Raw genomic sequence first — 16919 nt, forward strand, 5'->3', positions numbered from 1 at the left:
GTGGAGGGCTCTATTTATAGAGTGGAATTAGGTCAAAACCAATCCTAAAAAAGGAAATGATCCAGCCCAAAGGCCCATGGATCTTTCTTGATGACCAAGATTAAGAACCTGGACGTACTTGTGTCCAGGTGCGTTCAGGTGCAAAAAAAAGATTAAAAAATAGTTCAAAAACATAGAAATGCACCAAGCGGGAATTGAACTCGTGACCTTTTGTTTGCAAGCCTTTCATTCTTACCAATTGTGCTATGTTATTTATTTGAAATAAAAACCAATTGAAAGTGTATGAAGCGTCGGCCAACATTTTCTATTTATTAAAATATATGCAATTTAAGAGTAAACTACTATATTTTAAAATAGACTTTAAATTGAATATTTATAAAACTCATGATGTTACTGTAAATGATTCCAAGATTTTTATAAAACTCAATTTTTTTTGTTTTTTAAATTGTTTTGAATTTTTGAAAAGTGCGGGCAAATTTTGGGGTACAACACCTGTGTACTTGGAAAATCTTGCAGAGTAAAGTTCAACAAAGAAAAACAAAGAACACATGGATCTCTTGATTACATCCATGCTGATCTTTATGGGCCTGAAAGGTGTCCATCCCATTCAGGAGCAAGGTACTTTCTATCCATAGTTAGTGATTATTCCAAGAAGTTATGGGTATTCATCCAGAAGACTAAGGATGAAACTTTTGAGAATTTCAAAAGTTGGAAGACTCTGGTTGAAAATCAGACTGGCAGAAAGGTCAAGAGGTTGAGAATCGACAATGGCCTTGAGTTTTTCAATGAGGCGTTCGACAATTTTTGTGCTGCCTCTGGTATTGCAAGACACAGAACTACTGCAGGTACTCCACAGCAAAATGGTTTGGATGAAATGTTTAATCGAACTATTTTGGATAGAGTCAGATGCATGTTGACTAGTGCGAGGTTAAAGAAGGTGTTCTGGGCTGAGGCTGTTTCGACAGCAACATATCTGATAAACAGATGTCCTTCGACAACCTTAGATATGAAGACACCTGAAGAAGTTTGGTCAGGACATCCACCAAATCTCGATAAACTGAGAGTATTTGGCTGCGTAGCCTATGCTCACATTAGGCAAGACAAGGTCGAACCTAGAGCTCTGAAATGCATGTTCATGGGATACCGTGAAGTAGTCAAAGCTTATAGGCTATGGTGCCTAGAGCCAGGTCACAAGAAGTGTATCACCAGTCGAGATGTAATTTTCAATGAAGCTCAAATGGCTTTTAATAAAACTGATGATGTTGGTCGAAATGCTGAAACATCTGACGAAGAGCTGGAGCCGGTAGAGATTCCTGTAGAGGTGGAGCATGTTGATGCTGAATTGCATATCCATGATGAATTCGAAGAAGAAGCAGAAGATGCTGAGGAAATTGAGGAAACTGTCGATGACTACCTATTATCAAGAGATAGGTCGAGAAGAATCATCAAGCCACCTCAGAGACTTGGGTATGCAGATCTTATAGCTTATGCATTAATCTCTGCCAGTGAGATTCTTGATGATGAACCTAGAGATTATAAGGAAGTTATGAGAAGTCGAAATAAGACTGAATGGCTGAAGGCCATGGATGATGAGATGAAATCTCTTCATGATAATCATACTTGGAAACTGATCAAGAAACCTGCTGGGGCAAGGTTAGTCAGCTGTAAATGGATTTTTAAAGTTAAGGAAGGAATCAAAGGAGTGACATCAAAAAGATACAAGGCAAGGTTGGTCGCAAGGGGTTTCACTCAGAAAGAAGGTGTCGACTTTAATGATGTGTTTTCTCCTATTGTGAAGCATATGTCCATTCGAATGTTGATTGTCATGGTGGCATGGTTCGACCTTGTGTTCCACCCCAAAATTTGCCCTCTTTATTTGAGCTATAAGTTATCAAAGACGTTTATTTCGTTGTTTGAAAAGGGAAGAAAAATTAAAAGATTTTCCATTGTTTCGAGATCGTTAAGTCAAGGGGCTTGTGAGGGGAATTGCAAAGGAATAAGAACTAAGTGGATTAGAAAAGATGTTTGTAGGAATTAGAAGTCGATTCCCACATATGGAGTCAATATTCTATGGAAGAACTAAGTGGATTGAAAATTGAGAATGCATAGCTTGTTGCGGTTGTTGTGAGCGTCTGACGCGATGGAGTAGGGAGTTGACTTGTAAACTTAGCCTTTCAACGCACAAGTCATTATGACTGTGAAAAATTATGTTCGAATGAGAATGAGAGGATTTGAATACATATGAAGTGACACACTTTTTCTTTAAATATGAAAAATGATTTACAACTAAATGCGTGTGAAACGTGACTTGAGGTCATCCTTTATATCAATTTAGATGGTTAGCATGTCATTCGCGTGAAAAATTGTATTTTTAATGAAAAGAGGTGATTTACATGTTCTGCATCGAATGCATCGCTACACATTTATCTTTGGAATTTTACCGACAGTCCCAAACACTTAGAATGAAATAAAATATTAATAAAATCAAGTGTCATTTAATCTTTTTATCTTTTATTGTCTTTGCTTCGAGGTTTGTAAGAAAAATTTATATAAGAAAGAATTTATATAAGAAAAAAGTTTTAAATAAGATTGGGAAAAATAACTTTTAAATAATTTATCTACTTTAATATATAAAAAGTAATCACCACCAAATTTCCTTAATTATCCTAATCAAAACAATTTTGAGGAAGTTTTTCATACCCCTAAACGTAATTACACATCTAAACCTATTTAATTTCCTTTAACCCTAATTAATTAAAATCTATCTTCTTATTGGACACGCTGCAGTCATTCCAAGCATTTGAATTTTTATTGGAATATGTATAATATCACGCTTCAATAAAACTTGACTTTCCGTATTCCAAGTATTTACAAATAAATAAGCAACAACATCAAATTTTCTATCCAAACATTCACACGCTAATAAAACCTTCCAAACCCTAAAACCAAAAACCCTCTCTTCTCTGTGCTCTTATTTCAACGCATTTCTTTCTCTTTTGAAGGGAATTAGGTATTGGAAGAAGACAAGAGACCTTTGTCATTCATCTTATATTCATTCATTCAAACCAAATTCTACCATTTATTTAACCAAATGGCTGATTTCATTTGTGATTTCGTTTGGTTGCCTTTCGTTCCATCTTCTACCATCCTCTGCAAAATAGTTTCCTTTTCATCATCATCTGCAAATTGGGTTCCTTCCATCTTTCTTTTCGTATTGATGTTTTGATTGTTTGTTTGATCGTTCTTCTTCTTCTTGCGTATACGTTACATTCATCTGCAAATTGGGTTCCTTCCATCTTTCTTTTCGTATTGATGTTTTGATTGTTTGTTTGATTGTTCTTCTTCTTCTTGCGTATACGTTACATGTCCATGTTTTTAGGTTTTTAGTTTATTAACCGGTTTTTGAGACTTGATTTTTTTTCATGAGTATTTTTGTATTCTATGAAATTAATAATTATTAGAAGGGACTTTATTAATTTGTATTCTTATGTTGTGGCGGATTTGGAATACTGCATGATAATAAAGGTTTCGTAGTCTTGATTTTGCATTTTTACAGATTGTTGTGTTTTGATATGTGATGTAAATATACTCAAAACATTTGATACATTAAGAAATTGACATGCTGATTTTTTAAGCAGGTGTGTGTATTTTAATTAAACTATGTGATTATTGTTGCTAATTTTTCACTTCAATATTTGTTGTATGTAATTAGCAAATGTTAATTGCATAAGAAAACTTAGATCCATGGGTTCCTCCAATTCTTTGTTCGTGATGGGTTGTTTTTCAATTTTCATACTTTGCATTTGAGTCTTTGTTTCTGTTGTCAAAATTGAAACTTTTTGTGCCTTCGAAATGGGTGTTTCGGTTTCAGATAGAACTTATTTTACATATTCTTCTTCAATAGTAAGGGGTGGTGCTTTTGATTATGGTTGTGTTTGTTGAATTCTGCATTTTGCTTCTTTGGTTGCATATTCTTTTGATGTTACACAGTTGAAAGATATGACAAAGAAAGGATTTTGAGACAAATTTGAGTTTGAAGGCTGCTCAAATATTCCAAGATCCTTTGTGCAAAATGGTTTAACCTTTAGATTTTATATTGTTACACTATTTAATTTTAGATGAATTTTATTTTGAGGAGTTTGATACTTTAGTTATGATTTTTTTTTCTTTATGCTTTTTAGCAATTTATTGATCAAATTGACAACAGTTTAGATGTTAATGTATATAAAAGATAATTGTTCTTAATTTTTGTATAATTATGTTGTGTAATAGGGACTTTATTTCTATGATAAATAGAAAAATGTAGAATTGATATTAAATTGAATGGAATTTGAATGAGATACAAAAAGAAATTTTGTCTTCTATATACTGTATTGAAAATATGAATACATACTTTTTTTTTAAAATATAAAAATTTATTATGTTTTATTTTAGTGCTCAAACAAGTTAGTTTTGATAGTGTCAAGTTATTGAGAATGAAGTTAATAAATTTTGGGGAGATTGTTGAATTGAAAATTATGAAGATGGTGATTAGGGCTGTATTTGGGAATGCGGATCCGAGAACCGGACCGGGATCCGGACCGGTGGAACTGGTCCAATGGACCGACCGAAACAGTGAATGGGACGGTAATGGATAAAAAAATATCCGAATCCAAAATGAAGAACCGGACCAAATATCCAATGAGTAACCGAAAATAAAAATATAAATAGCCTTGTCATTTCATTTCCTCACTTTTTCCCACTCCCTCTCTCTCATTCACTCTCAGACTCCTCTGGTCCTCTCCTCCCTCTCTCACTCACGTGTCTCTCTTCCTCTCCTCCTCCCATGTCTCTACCTCAGCCACCTCCGACGGCTTCCTCTTCCCCTCCTTGTCTCCGATGATAACTCCTCATCCTCACACACTAGTTATTGTTTTTACTTCTTCTTGAATCGTGATTTCGTGTATCTGTTTCAGAGAGATATCTTGGAGTATCTTCTTCGTATAACTGTAATGTATTCAATCTTTTTGTATTGTTATATTTCACATAAATTTCACGCTATTTACCATGTTTGCATGTTAGGTTTGATGCTTCGTTCTATAGTATGTTGCTGTTTTGCCCTAATTTATTTTGACCTAAACTTTTTATAAATGAAATGCATGTTACAATTTTGACCTAAGTTTTGCCTATTTCAATTTTCAAGTTTGATTAAGATTAATAAATCGTTAGGGTTTTCTTATACTGAGTTTTTTTGATTCAATGATAATAAAGCTCGATTAGGTTTTCTTATACTGTTCTAAATAAAGTTGGGCTTCTGTTGTTGAGTTTTGTTACAGTTTACTATTATATTATTGTTTAATTCTTTGTATTTTCTTCCATGTCGTTTCAAGATTCATCATTGACTCCTCCAACAATGGTGGATGATCTTATTGATATTGAGTTGTTGCTTGGTGACATCGGGGAAGAGGAGACAACGGATGGAGGTAATTTAGAGATTGGTGAGTTGATGGATATGGAGGTTCCAGTTCCGAGTGATACAACTACTCAAACCAACCCCACTGATAATACTACTACTCAGACCCCTACTCAAAATACTACAAACACAAACACTGATGCTTCAACCCCTCAAGTTGCCCAAGCTCAGAGTTCCCAGAGTCAGAGAAATGCTGATGGTAGAGCTCCTCGTCCCAAAAAATCTGCTGTTCATTCTGAAATGGTGCTGATTGTAGGTCCAGATGGCATTAAGAAGTGGAAGTGCAGATGGTGTGGAAAGCTTTACACATATGATTCAAAGTGGAAGAGTACCTCTAATGGTAAGAAACATTTAGATGCTTGTATTCAGAGAAGGTTAAGGTTGAAAGGAAATAATGAGAAAGAGTTTGCTCAGTCTAGATTAAACATAGGTGATAATACTCCTAGTTTAGCTACTTGGACATATAATCATGCTAGGGTTAGAGAAATTGCAGCACACATGATTCTAGGTCATGAATTTCCTTTTTCTGTTATGGAAGGTGTTATTTTTAATGAGTTTCTAAAAGAGATTTATCCATGGTACAAAAAGATTACTAGGCAACAAGTTAAGTTTGATTGTGAGACATTTTATGAGGCTGAGAGAATTAAAATGAAAAGGTCTATGGCTTTGATTAATAGGGTCAGTCTCACCACTGACTTGTGGTGGTCTGGTGAACAGAGGATAGGCTATATGACTGTGACTGGTCATTTCATTGATTCAAAATGGCAGCTTCATAAAAGAGTTTTATCTTTTAAGAATGTGCCACCACCACATTCTGGAGAGGTTTTGTGCAGGGAATTGATAAAGGTAATGGATGATTGGGGAATAAGGGATAAGGTAGCATCTATTTCTGTTGATAATGCCAGTGCCAATGATAATTTCATTGCTAGGTTGAAGAGGGATTATTCTGGTAGGAGAAATTTACCCTTAGGTGGTAAGTTATTTCATGTAAGGTGTTGTGCACACATCTTAAATCTGTTGGTGCAGGATGGGCTTGATATGATTAAGGTGTCTGTTGATAAGATAAGAAATGGTGTCAAATACTTGCTCAATTCTGAAACAAGATGCAAATCATTCAAAAAGATTGTTGATGAGTTGCAACTTGAAGGAAGAATGCAAGTGTTGGATACAAAGACTAGGTGGAACTCAACTTGGTTGATGTTGTCTACTGCATACCATTACAGAGAAGTGTGGCCTAGATATGCTGAGGAAAATGGTGCATTTCTCAGTTTTTTGCCTGATGCAAATGATTGGGAAGATGTTCATGATATTTGCAAGTTTTTGGAGGTTTTTGCTGATGTGACATCAATTATTAGTGGCACATCTTACCCTACTGCTAATCTGTTTTTGTTTGAGCTTTACAGAGTGAAGGTTTTACTTGATAATCCTTCAAGAATCTCACATAATCCTCAGTTGCAGGCCCTTGCTAGTGAAATGAAGTTGAAATATGACAAGTATTGGTCAGAGTCTAATACATTGATTTCTATTGGTGCAGTTCTTGATCCAAGGTATGAACATCTTAGCCTATGATGTATGATTATTATCTGAGGCATGATTATTATTCTCTGATCTTGATATGAATGATTATTATCTGATGCATGATTGGTATCCTGTTATTGATATGTATAGTAGCGAGTTGTGACTTAATTGTGTCTTATTAAGTTGCCTTGCTGCTGGTTGTGGTTTAATAGTGCCTACTGCCTGCCTATGATGTAATCTTTTCTTGAATTGTATGAATTATTTATGATTACCTGAGGCATATGATGGATCCTGTAATCCTGTTCTTGATAGGCTCATTTAAGTTGCCTTGCTGGTTGTGGACTTGTGGTTTAATAGTGCCTATGATGAAATCTTTTCTTGAATTGTATGAATTATGATTACCTGAGGCCTATGATGGATTGTTTTGTTGATATGCATATTAGTGAGTTGTGACTTAATAGTGCCTATTTTCTCATTTAAGGTTCCTTGCTAGTTGTGGTTTAATAGTGCCTATGATGACATGTTTTCTTGATCTGCATTATTAGAATTCAAGATTCTGAGGCCTATTCTGTTACCTCTTGGTGACTTTAGTTGGGGTTGTGGCCTATTCTGTTACCTCATTAATTGTTAATGCTGCCAATGATGAACAATAATTCTGAGGTCATTAATTGTTAATGTGGCCTTTCCTAATGAATTATTCTGAGGCCATTGTTGTTACCTTATACTTTATTTTATGCAATAGGTATAAGATGATCTTCATCAAATGGGTATACCCCTTTTTGTATCCAAATCCCACTCAATCAGATACATATCAACAACAGTTGTCTGAAAACTTAAGTACCCTCTTCCAATTGTATCAAGATTCCTATGGAACCAATGATGCAACTACCCCTACTGCTGCATCTGAATCTCCAGAAGTAGGATCTACTTCTGGATTGGGAAGGAGGAACTTTGAAATGTTTTTAGAAACTGTTGCGGGTAATAATTCCAAATATGACCTTGAATTATATTTTGAGGAGCCTCCTTTGAAAGTTCCCCCTAATGCTAAATTTGATGTTTTAACTTGGTGGATGGGAAATGAGGCCAAATATCCTGTTCTTAGTAAATTGGCAAAGGATATCCTAACTGTTCCAGTTACTACTGTTGCTTCAGAAGCAACTTTTAGTGCTGGGAAAAGGATTATTGATCCGAAAAGATCTTCTATGAAAACTAAGACAGTTGAAATGGTGCTTTGTGGAGGTGATTGGGTGAAGGAGAAATATGGAATAAAGAAGGGGTGCACTGCTTCTATTGTAAGTTTATTTTTCATGTCTTCTTTCAATTCTAACTAATACATGTTTATTATTATTCTATCTTAACTAATACTTTCCAAATTTGTGTTGTAGCTTGAGGAGCCACAAGATGAACCTTTGACATATCATTTTGGTGAAGATTTGGGTGTTTCATCTACTGCTGCTGCAACTTGAATACAATGCCAATGATGAGATTGTTCTGAGGCATTATGAAATGTAATGATCTTTTGAGTTTATTTTGACTTATCATTTTGAAATGTTGCGGCTGGTTGTCATTTTGAAACCTCATGTATTTTTGATACAATTATCTTTGGTAGCCTCTTATCAAAACATTAATATTTGTCTTGGTATATTATATAAGTTGGAATATTATATAAGTGATTATGAAATGCTGTTGGTTGTTAATTTCATATGTAAAACCATTAGTTTCATTTCATGTACAGTTTGGAAACCCATAAATAAACATGAAATTTCATTAATTTTTTTTTTGTGTATCGGGTGGTCCGGTTACCCGATCAACAACAACGGTCCGGTTTCGGTTATTTTATTAAAAAAGATCTAATTCGGTTCGGTCTTCGGTTACCTGAAATTGTTGGATCGGTTTCGGTCCAAAAATTTATCCATCACTGTGCTGGACCGGTCCCGGTTTACCCGGATAAGTTTTCGGTCCATGAATCGGGATATCAATTATCCGGACCGAACCGGACCGATAACAGCCCTAATGGTGATGAAGAAAACAAAGAGGTTAGGTTAGAGATGGAGAATTAGATGGCTCATCATTAATGATTTCTTGAAAATACAATTATCAATTAATGTTTTGCAACTATTATGATTAACGTCAATATTAAAAATAAATATATATTTAATTATGATTTTACTGTTATCATGTTATACTATTTTAATAGTTAAGAATAAAATCGTCATTGGGAGGGTAATATTCAACCTTTCAAACCATTATAAACTATTAAATTAATTTTGCATACAAAATCTGTCGAAGTTGTAGTTTATAATTTTAATTATTTTGATATTATTAATTATTATTTGGTTTAAATCTTTGTTATTTTTTAGACTTATTATTTGTGTAGTTATAATTTTTTTTAAATGATTATATTAAATAATTATATGATACGTAAACACACATGTTCTTATAGCCGAATAAATAGAAGTAACAAATGTCCCCATAGACATAGAGGATATCACTTCTGGTTTTGAGAGTTTGAATGTTAAGATTGTTTGATTGTAACCAATTGTAAGGTAATATAAATAATTAAGTAGGCATATTTCCAAGTTAGTGGAGGATCGTAAGCTTCGTAAAATTCAGGCCTCTCGTGGAGTCTGGATTCCCTCTCACTGTTTTTACGCTGATGACATTATGGTGTATTGCACTGGTAGGAAGAAAAACCTTCAGCACCTCAAGGAACTCTTTGTTTCTTATGCTAACTATTCCGGGCAACGTGTTAGTACCGCTAAGTCTACCATTTTTTGTGGGGCAATGTCACAAGATAGGATGCAGGTTTTGGCCTAGTTTATTGGTTTCTCAACAGGTTCCATGCCTTTCATGTACTTGGGCATCCCTATCTTTAAAGGAAGGCCAAAGAAAATTCATTTTCAATCCACAGTGGACAAAATCAAGAATAAGTTGGCAGCTTGGAAGGCCCTTCTCCTGTCTTTTGCTGGGAGAGCAGAGCTTATTCGATCTATCCTTCACAGCATGTTAGTGTATTCCATCACCACCTACTCTTGGCCTTCTTCCCTTATTAAAGAGCTGGAGGCTTGGTTCAGAAACTTTCTTTGGTCCGGGGATTTGTCCAAAAGGAAGCTTGTTCAAGTCGCGTGGCATAAAGTTTGTAGGCCTGTGTCCGAGGGCGGTTTAAACCTTCGATCCCTTACTACTTTGAATGACGCTGCCAACTTAAAGCTCTGTTGGGATTTTCTGAAATCAAACGATCCTTGGGCGGTTATTCTTAGGGCTCGGGTTTTGAGAGGCAACAAATGTATTAATCATCACATTCACTCAAGTATTTGGAGTGGCTTAAAGAATGAGTATCAAACGGTGCTGGATAATTCCCAAATCTTAATTGGTAATGGTCTCAATACAAGCTTTTGGCTGGACAGTTGGTGTGGTTCGCTGTGTTTGGCTGATGCGTATGATATACCCGATGCCTGGCGTTCTTCTCTTAATGCTAAAGTAGCGGCTTTCATCCAGAACTTCCAATGGGATATCCCGCTGCAGGTTTTAGATTTCTGCCCGAACCTGTCAGCTACTGTTCATAATGTCGTCTTACCGTCTGTTGATATCGATGATCGTCGGGTCTGGTGCAACTCCACGGATGGTGATCTGTCCCTCAAGGAAGCTTATGCTTTTAAATACAAAAATCTGAATTCTCTTGATTGGACCAAATTTGTTTGGTGTATCGATATTCCTCCGGCGAGATCTTTTATTTCTTGGAGGCTTATGCATAATAAACTCCCAACGGACGAGAATCTTAAGATGCGTGGTTGTTCCTTTCCCTCTGCTTGCAGCATGTGTTTCCTTGCAGAAGAGTTCTCTTTCCACCTCTTTTTCAAATGTTCTTTTGCCTTTAATCTCTGGAACTGGTTATCGCAGGTTATTAATTGTAGGATCAACATTGTTTGCGCTACGGATATTTGGAAAATTTGCAATCAGAGCTGGAGTCCGCAGTGTCGGGTGGTGGTTCAAGCCTTAGTCGTTAATATCATTCACGCTATTTGGAGCTGCCGAAACAAATTGCGTTTCCAGGATTCCTCCACTCCTTGGCGTAGTGCGGTTTCTATGATCAAAGCGTAGACCCAGCTTTCAGGATCCTCAACCAATCTCACCTTCCACAACTCTGCTGATAACTTCAGAATTTTAAAGCTTTTTAATGTTCCTATTCATACTTCTCGCCCTATGCGGCTTAAGGAGATTTTCTGGAACCCTCCTCTTGCCTCTTGGATGAAAGCAAATACGGACGGTGCTGCAGTCAATGATAACTCCGCTTGTGGCGGTCTCTTCCGCAACAGTGCCGGTGATTTCATTTTTTGTTTTGCTGAGAACTTAGGTAATAACAATGCTTTTTTTGCTGAATTTTCGGGTGCCTTGCGAGCTATTGAGATTGCCCAACAGTATAACAGGGATCTTCTGTGGCTGGAAACTGATTCCTCCCTAGTTGTTAAAGCCTTCAACAATCTTGCTTCAATCCCTTGGCCTCTACAGAATAGATGGTTTAGTTGTCAGACTTACATTAGACAGATCCGTTTTTTGATTTCTCACGTGTATAGAGAAGCTAATTCGTGTGCCGACTTGTTGGCAAATGAAGACCTTTTTGTAGATGGTTATCAGGCCTTCTTTGATCCTCCGCAAAACCTACTTTCTAGTGTTTTGTCCAACAAGTTAGGCAAACCTAACTTTAGATTTACACACTTTTGAGTGAGGGTTTGGTTTGGCCCCCCCTCCTTTTTTTGTAGCTCTTTTCTTTGATCTATAATATTTGCCCTTTATAAAAAAAAATCTAACGGTAAAATTGGATGGCATATTGTTGAGAGACTTTATTGAACCCTCACTCTAGAAGCCACCATTAAATAATTATGAATTTAAAACAAAAATTATAAAATTTATATCAATGGGATTTGGAACCTCTTTGATTTACTAATTTCAAATAATACACCAATTTAAAAATAAAATTTATTAAATGTAAAACCTCAATATATTTAATCAATTAGAAATAAATTAAATTATATGTAATTGAAATTAAATAAAACACAAATAAATATTTATTTATTTCAAATCAATTCAAATCAAATAATAATTAATTAATTTAATAGTAATTCAACTAATTAATAAAATATTTAATAACTTTAAATTAAATAATCAATTAATTTTTAAAATTATTTAGTTAATACAAACTAAACAATAATCAATTAATTTAATAGTAATTCAATTAAATATTTATTTGTTTATTTTATTTGATTAATTTTATTTAGGATTTATATTTTATTAATTTTATTTTTAAATTTTTGTATTATTTAAAATTAGTAAATATTTATTTTTTTCTTATTTGAAATAAGTAAATATTTTTTCTGAATTATTAACTTAAGTATTCATTATTAATAATATTAACAATGTAAATTGACTTGTCTAGTTGTAAAGTGACTATCATTTAACTTGAACGGATTTGAATTTGAGACTCCGTTGGTACAAATTTTAACTTTTTTTTTTTGTTTTAAATTCCGTATTATTTAATATTTTTAAAAATTATAAGAATGGTTTGTCATAAATATACATTAGACTAGTGGTAAGGACTTAAGATATTGGTTAAAGTAGGTTCAATTCCATATAAAAAACAATTTTAGCTTTCTTGATATTATTAATTCAGAATTGTTTAAAAATGAAATTATAATTAAAAATTAATTTGGTATTAAAAAATGAAAAATAAAAAATAAAAGTCAACGTGACAGTCCAGTCATGGTTTAAAAGTATGAAAAAAATCGATTTGGTAAAAATATTAAAATAAGGACTAATATGGTCCGGTTAAATTTTGTAAGGGATTAAATCGAGTCTTTTTTTTAAGAGGGACTAATTTGGGTTGTGTGATTTTTGTGAGGGACCAAAATGAGTCTTCACTTTATAAAATACAAATTTAAAATTATAATTAATTTAAATGTTGAGCAGATTGATTCCAGATTTTATGCCAATTATAATTAATGTTATAATGATTCTTATATAATATAATTAAGAATGGTAATTATGTAAAAAGAAAAAAGAAATAATAGAAATTCTTCTTTAAAAATATCATTAATATAGTTCAATTAAAAAAATGTACTTGACAATTTTTTTGCTATAGAGGTTTCTATTTGTAAGAATACTAAAAAATAATTTAAACTTTTAATTTTATTATCAATGTTTTAATATTAAATTATATTAACAATTCTGTTTAACTATTAAGACTTTTGAATTTTTTAATAAAGTCGATATAAGTCATCAACTATTTTTTTCTTTAAATACTAATTAAATATCTATACCATTTTTATTTCAAAGAGTTATAAATTTATTTTTATTCAACTAAATTGGCATGAGAATCGAAAGGGTTTTAATCAATTCCAACAACTTTATTCTAATTATTATGGCATGAGCCATTTTAAATTTCCCAAGAAATAAAAAAGTGCAACAATTATCGTAGCTTTTAAAACACCAATTACATTTGGAGATTGCTATGTGACATTTTTCAATCACAATATTATTTGAATTTCAAATATTTTTTAATTAAAAGATAAAAAATTAAATTAAATACATTCTCACATTTATTAGGAATATTTTTAAAACATATCATTTATTTAATATATGATGATAATCTTCATTTAATTTTCTAAATTATATGAGATTTTATTCCAGTTATAGCAATCAAATATTATAAGAGAATAAAATACTTAATTTAACACTATAGAATTCTATTATACTAATTATTACAATTCTTTCTTACTAATTTATTATCGTCATTTTATGTTCTAAAACTTGAATTTCTGTTTAAAATATAATGCATTAATATTTTTAATATAATATAATCATTATTATGATTTTCTAAATATTTGTTCCTTCATTATAAGTATATTGCATTAATATTTCTAATATAATATATTATTTATTTTCTATGAGGATCTCAATGGATATACCTGATATAGGTACTCAGCAACAAAAAAAAAGACTTATTTAAAATGGTGTTTATTTTCTATTAGACGATAAAATCATATAATATTCATAGAATCTATAAATTTATAATACAAAAGAATTTGAAAATTATAAACATACTCGACGGGCCGATCCTATTTTCTGACGGGCCGATAAAATATTTTGTTAAATTGAACAGATATTAGAGATCATGTTTAATGACTTCTGAATTACTATAGCATATAACTTCTAAATTACTACACAAATTTAACAAATATAATATTATTCAATTCATTTAATCTAATCAAGTTATTAAACCAATATATTTTTTTGGTGTATAATATGTTTTATTTTATAATATTTGTTAATAGAAATTATAAAATTAAAATTATAAATAATTATAAAAATTATAGGCATGCCCGACGGGCTAAACTTGTTTGTCCACCATATATTTAGTTTAATAGCAATTATCAAATCTATGCCTATCCTGACAACTACTACAACTTAATAAATTAAATTAATATTTGTATGACAATTAACATTGAATTTTTTTCTTCTGGTAATTTGTATAAATCAATATACATTTTTTAACTATAACTATATAATATTTATTTAATATTTAAATTGACTTTGCGCGACCCGTGCGAACACACGGGTCTCTTACTAGTATAAATAAAAAATTGTAATCAGTAAGAAATATCTATTAATATGCCATGTCATAAAAAAATTAAAAATATAAATATAATTTAGTAATACAATTGTTTGTTGGTATAAGTAAATATATATATCAAAAAGCAACAACTTCCTACTCGTTCTTTTATTTTACCAAAACCAGTTCCTCCGGTTATAGAAAAAGCGAAGTGAATTCGTCCGCTCTCGATCAATTCCGATGCCACCATGTCGGTTATAGAAAAAGTGAAGCTAATGAAACAAGTCGCAGCCCAAACCCTAATTCCAACACAAAACCCTATACATTGCTGCAGCTATGCTGATAATCCTCCGCACCATTCACCATTACATATCATGTCTTCTGGCCGTTCAATTCCGACGGAGGATAGAATTAGCGACTTGCCGGAGTCAATTCTCTGCCACATTCTCTCCTTCCTTCCAACCAAATCCGCTGCAACCACAATGATTCTCTCAAAGAGATGGAAACCGGTATGGCTCGCTATCCTTATTCTTAACTTGGATGACAAAGCATTCAATGACTTTGAGACATTTCGCAAGTTTGTTTATTCAATCATGTTCTCTTTGCGAGACCAAAAGACTTCGATCCAATCGTTTACCTTGAAATTAGGCTACTATTCTCGCTTCAAACAAGGAGAATTGAATAGAATTTTTAAATTTGTGATGCAACGAGGAGTCAATAATCTTAACTTCGACTTGTCTAGTAAACCGCATTGTATCAAATTACCTTCTTGCATTCTCAGTTGTAAGACACTTCAGGTTCTTAGATTGGAAAACATAAAAATGTGGGATTTTGATGAAGTGAATTTTCCTTGTCTCAAAACTCTTCATTTGAATAAAGTTGATTTCACATCTCCTAAATATTTTGCAAAGTTTCTATATGGCTGCCCTATTCTAGAAGATTTGAATGCAAAATCACGTACTTTCCAGAAATCAATTGATCCCATGGAAAACTTGAATGCTTTACCTAAATTGGTCAAAGTAAGGATTTGTTATAATACGGATATTCCGATGTCTTTGGTTTGTAAGACGAGAATTTTGCATATAGAACAGGTATGAATGATATCCTACTGAATATTCACTATTTGCATTGAATATACATTAATTAACTAATTTTTTAATCTATATGCTCATAAGATATCAAATAGAGTATACATTTCTAACGTTCTATTGTGTGCAACTTACGCAGATATGGGGGATGACTTGGAAACCACTTCCCATGTTTCACAATTTGACTCACATGGAACTTACTTTTTGGATTAGCTTACTGAAGAGGGAGTGCAGGTCGTTGATAGAAAAACTCCCACATTTTCCCAATCTTCAACATTTCAACATTAAGTTAAAATTTATGAATATAAGGGGTGCAACATATATTTGTTCTGAATGTTCGAAGGTTGTTCCACCCAATCCCACCATTGCTCCAAAATGTCTTTCCTCACAGCTTAAAACACTTAGCATTCAATGTTCCACAGACACAAAAAACATCAACAATTGTGAGTTCCAATTTGTAAAATATATTATGCAACATTCAAAAGTACTAGAGACTGTGAGAGTCAAAAGTACCCGCCTTAAAACGAACCAAATGTTTATGAAGTTATCTTCATGCACAAGGAGCTCTCCAACATGTAAACTTTTATTTGGTTGATGATGACAGTTATGTGTGGTTTTCTTTTGGAAGAGTGTGTAGTGGTTTTTCATGGAATAAGTTTTCAAGAGTAATATCATATACTTTCTCTTAGTGTAAAGAGAGAGATGAATCCATGTAATCAAAGTTCTACTTTTTATTTATTTTATTGTGTGGTGTAGTCTGGTTGTTGATTCTATCAATACTGGCGAAATATATAACAATTATGTATTTTTATTGTTAGTTGATTGCTCAAAACTTAAAAATGTTTGGTTTTTTGCTTGGTTAGAGGTGGGTGTGTTTTGTTGTATGAACATATAATGTACCTATTAAATTTTATTTTTAAGGTAAGCCATTAACTTTTTCTTGGTGTTTAGGTAAGATGAAGTATAGCATAATTCGTCAGATTACAAAAATTGATATGTTTTTGAAATTGGTGATTTCTAAAGTCTTTCAAGTTTTTTGTTAGGTTGTAATGTGAAAGGTGAAGTATTGTCAGATGAATGATACTTACTCAATTTTGAGTCTTGGGTTGGGGCAAGTGAGAATTTGATGCCGATTAATAGTGTTTGTCTGTCACAACAAACTGGATTTTATTGTGTGGTAGAATGACATTGATAAGGGATAAAGGATGTTGTTTGTGAATTTTAGGTTATGCGTGGACGATTTTGTGTGTTGTAT

General features: G+C 32.8%; 2 protein-coding genes across 2 annotated transcripts; both read left to right on the forward strand.

Annotated features, from left to right (window-relative positions):
* Positions 1–5356: 5356 nt before the first annotated feature.
* On the forward strand, positions 5357–8436 carry LOC131659731 (zinc finger BED domain-containing protein RICESLEEPER 1-like). The gene is made up of 3 exons (XM_058928883.1): positions 5357–6999; positions 7713–8262; positions 8356–8436. The coding sequence occupies exons 1-3, from the start codon at positions 5357–5359 to the stop codon at positions 8434–8436; spliced, it is 2274 nt and encodes a 757-aa protein (XP_058784866.1).
* A 6325-nt stretch (positions 8437–14761) lies between these two features.
* Positions 14762–16411, forward strand: LOC131657132 (F-box/LRR-repeat protein 25-like). Its single transcript, XM_058926615.1, has 2 exons — positions 14762–15667; positions 15804–16411. Exons 1-2 carry the CDS (start codon positions 14825–14827, stop codon positions 16257–16259), a joined length of 1299 nt encoding a protein of 432 aa, XP_058782598.1. The 5' UTR covers positions 14762–14824; the 3' UTR covers positions 16260–16411.
* Positions 16412–16919: the final 508 nt, after the last annotated feature.

The sequence above is a fragment of the Vicia villosa genome, linkage group LG3 (genome assembly GCF_029867415.1).
Source record: "Vicia villosa cultivar HV-30 ecotype Madison, WI linkage group LG3, Vvil1.0, whole genome shotgun sequence".
Lineage (NCBI taxonomy): Eukaryota > Viridiplantae > Streptophyta > Magnoliopsida > Fabales > Fabaceae > Vicia > Vicia villosa.